General features: G+C 43.7%; 1 protein-coding gene across 1 annotated transcript; it reads left to right on the top strand.

Moving 5' to 3' along the window:
* Window positions 1–2,197: 2,197 nt before the first annotated feature.
* Window positions 2,198–3,016, top strand: LOC124135514 (acetylcholine receptor subunit delta-like). The gene has a single exon (XM_046500913.2). The coding sequence runs from the start codon at window positions 2,198–2,200 to the stop codon at window positions 3,014–3,016; it is 819 nt and encodes a 272-aa protein (XP_046356869.1).
* Window positions 3,017–3,932: the final 916 nt, after the last annotated feature.

Genomic DNA, 3,932 nt, shown 5'->3' with positions numbered 1-3,932 from the left:
TCACATATGAAATATAACCCGACCGTCGGGCAGGGGGATTTGAAAATCTGGCAGCCCGAGTTGAAATCAACCCGTCTCGGACGGTCGGACAGGCAGGTATTTCGAACACTGAAAAAACCCAGTTTATATCAACATGGGCGTTGCCTGATATCATATTTTGTGCACTTATTAAAGCAGGGAATATATGTGGACCAGACAAACCAGAGACTGATATTAGGAGCAACGATCCACTCAATCGACCAAGTCACCAAGCCTGACCAACTCATCCATTCATTCGACCCTTACTACAAGCATAGGTTCCGTGGCCCAATTGCACAAAGCGATCTTAGCGCTACGAATATTGTAAGTCGATGTGAAAATATGGAAGTTACGATCATCTTAGCGCTAAGATCGCTTTGTGCAAGTGGGCCCAACTCTAACCCGGAATTCCCACGAGGTTCATGCGGAATAGCAGCCAACTTTAAAAGCAAGACAGTTAAATATACACGTGACCTTGATATGCACATGTAGCAGTATTAAAGTTCAAAGGCCATAGCACGTCTGTCTGATGGTAGCGGTGCTGGCCCTTTGATCTCGATCCTACACCTGCCATTACAGCACTCGGGGCGGTACTCTTCTGTAAACACCTGCACTCAACACGCAACATTTGAGTGACAAAATCTGACCCACGACCTTTGAAACGCTCCCTGGCGTGATGGCAGTCCAAACAGGTCAAAACTTCGTATTGACTTTGAAGTGTATAATGAAAGTATTTTGCTAGGTTAAATGTATCTTGCGAAGTTTTAAATCCGACCGCTTCTCAAAACACGCGTGCGTCAATTTTAACATATTTTATTCACAAATGGAAAAGGATTAACAACACTTCTTGGTGGGGGCACGGGTGGCCCAGTCGTCTAAGGCGCCGCGATTCGTTGTGCAGAGTTGCGTCCCTTGTGCACGCCAGAAACCTATGATTGTGGGTTCGAAATCCGGTTTGCCCCGATTATGTTTCTGGGTTTGTCAGCACCATACCCATGCTCGAGGGTTTCACCGAAGTGGTAAACGTCTGAGACATGCATCACTTCGGGCTTTTCTCCCACATTAAGCTGACACGCCGCGATATAACTGGAATAGTGTTAAGCGGCGTTAAACCCAACTCTCACTCACCCACCCATAGTAAAGATATTGCGGTAAACCCAGAACTAGCCTTGCTGCTTCTAGTTGAATCTGTCCAAACTTATTTATTTGCACCCATCCCAGACTTCATATGCGTCTTCGGGTTGTAGGGTAGCCTAGTGGTTAAAGCGTTCGATCGTCACGCCGAAGATCCGGGTTCGATTCCCGACATTGGTACAATGTGTGAAGCCCATTTCTGGTGTCCCCCGCCGTGATATTGCTGGAATATTGCTAAAAGCGGCGTAAAACCATACTCACTCACTCACTCACTTGATTATTTACAGACCGCCGTCATAAAAGCTGAAATATTGTTACGGTTGGAATTATACTGTGTTTTATTTTATTTCTTCAACGACACAATGTAGGACAATACCTTAAAAGGACCCTTGCAATGACACTGTATATTCTCCAATGCATGCATTATGAAAACGGTAATAGACTTTCCCTACATGTTCGGTAAGTGATTTGCACGAGTAATATGGATTTTACCGTAAGTGATGCATTTGGATGAGGTAAATTCAAGTACTTTGTACATAGCAACTGATGGCATCAAGACCAATCGACGAACGTCACTGCATACAGATAGCTTAAACGTGTTAACAAACTCACAGCACACGGTGAGGTCACCCCATTGTTGTTGGTGTTCAAGATGGGCTGTCTTAGTCTCGCGCTCCTAATCGTGGGTACATCTTTACCGTCACTTACTGCCTCCGACGTTCCACCTGCTCCGATTCAGAGTATGAAGAGATTGAAATCGTATCTTGAGACACGTCTTAATCCTGAAATACCACCACTGGATCCACAGACAAACAGTATCCATGTGTCTGTCAGACTTGGGCCTCTGCAGGTGCACGACCTTGTGGATTCCACCCAGGTTCTCACATTGGGATCCTTGGTGAATATGAGGTGGAGGGATAAATCTCTAGCTTGGAATACATCTGACTTTTCTAACATCAGTCAAGTAGAGATACCTTTAAACAGTGTATGGCAGCCTAATGTGCATCTGTCAAACAAGGCTTTTGGAGATGGCGCTTTGGCGACAATGACGCCAATTCATTTAAAAAGTGACGGCTATCTGAATTGGAAGAACACTATGACAATTTCAGTGATATGCAAGACCTTCCTCTCACGTTATCCATTTGATAGCCAGGTTTGTCCCATGAATTTGATGCCACTGAATGAATATGACATCCTTCTTCATCCAGCCGTCGATTTTTCCACCTATGGTATGCAGCTGGACGCTAATGGAGAGTGGCAGACCGTCAACGTCACGTCCTCATTAATTATTATTAATGAGTCTTCATCCCAAGGTGCAGTATTCCACGTTCATCTGTCCAGAAAGTACTTGTTCCACGTCTTGAACCTGGTTTTCCCAATGTGTCTACTGTCTTTCCTCAACTGCCTTGTGTTCCTGGTACCGGCTAGCTCGGGGGAGAAGATGGGCTTCCTCATGGCCGTGTTTGTGTCCAACGCACTGTTCCTGAATCTGATCCACGATTCCATGCCTTCAACGTCCGATACTATTTCTTATCTCTCTGTCTACCTCGTCGCTATCCAAATCCAGGGCTTTCTCGCCATTGCAGCCACCATCGTGGTACAGAACATGTACTACCGCCAGATGAGCAGGAAGGAGAGCGGTGCCAAGATGACACAGGTTGTTCCACAGGATTGTCTTCAGAATACCATTACCAGGCCTACCGCATCCGAAACCCCTGCCGTGCAAACGGATCGCAAACTCTGGAAGAAAATCCATTGCTTTAAAAACAGAACAGCTCCACTGGACAGATATCTGGATGGTGTTTTCTTTGTATGTTTCTCTACTTTCACCATTGCAGGAATACTGTTTCTCATTCTTGGATAGACAGACTGACAGACAGAGAGACAGATATATTGGTCATTGATGTCTAAAGAAGACAAATCTCGTGCCTCGTGACAGTCCTGACAATATCTAGTACAGATAGGCTTAACAGTAATGTGGATTTTCGTGGTCAGACATGGCGTCATCTGAGGAGGACATCCGCTGACCAACAAGTCTGGACGATTGCCAATTCTATATTGTGTATTCTTTGCCAGTTGTATGTTTGTGTTTTCGCCATTGTAGGCTTACTGTTTTAAGGGTAGATAATGAGGTAAAGCCATAATTAGATATCACTGTTAGGTACAACTGTCTGTTGCACGTAGATGCTAATATTCTATAAATGCACGCCATGAAGAAGGAACGTACCTGGAAAACGGACCATTTCGAGGTTTTTCTATGTTGAAAATCCGTTTACTTCTTGAGAGCGGGTTGTCGATTGTGTTTATATTGTCAATTTTAAATCAAGAATTTAAAATTGGGAATTATTGGTACTTTAGATGATTGCACACTTTTCCTCGTATGAAAACTTAAAGATTCCCTAACAATTATGAGTTTCGTTTTGAAATATAACGTCATGAGACATTGGTCTGGTAGGGGTGACACATGCAAGTAAGCCACGGTGATATATCGCTGCCCGTTATGTAAGAGAGACCCGTGTAAAACCAGACAACATAAATACGATTCCTATATATAAACATTAGGCATATGTAGTGAACTAGTCCTATATTGTACTCCAGTAAATGTGAAACCATTAAATCATTAAAAAGAAGATGCTAGATATTGGTCGACATATATCAGTCACGCACAATGTAATATGTGTTTGTTTGTTTGTTGTTTAACGCCGCACTTAGCAATGAACCAGATCCATGATGGCTGTTTGTCAATAATCAAGGTGAAGGTGAAATGGGGTTTAACGTCG

This window comes from Haliotis rufescens, unplaced genomic scaffold, assembly GCF_023055435.1.
Source record: "Haliotis rufescens isolate VD_foot unplaced genomic scaffold, xgHalRufe1.0.p SCAF_6, whole genome shotgun sequence".
Classification (NCBI taxonomy): Eukaryota; Metazoa; Mollusca; class Gastropoda; order Lepetellida; family Haliotidae; genus Haliotis; species Haliotis rufescens.
This window is presented reverse-complemented; position numbering and strand designations above follow the sequence as displayed.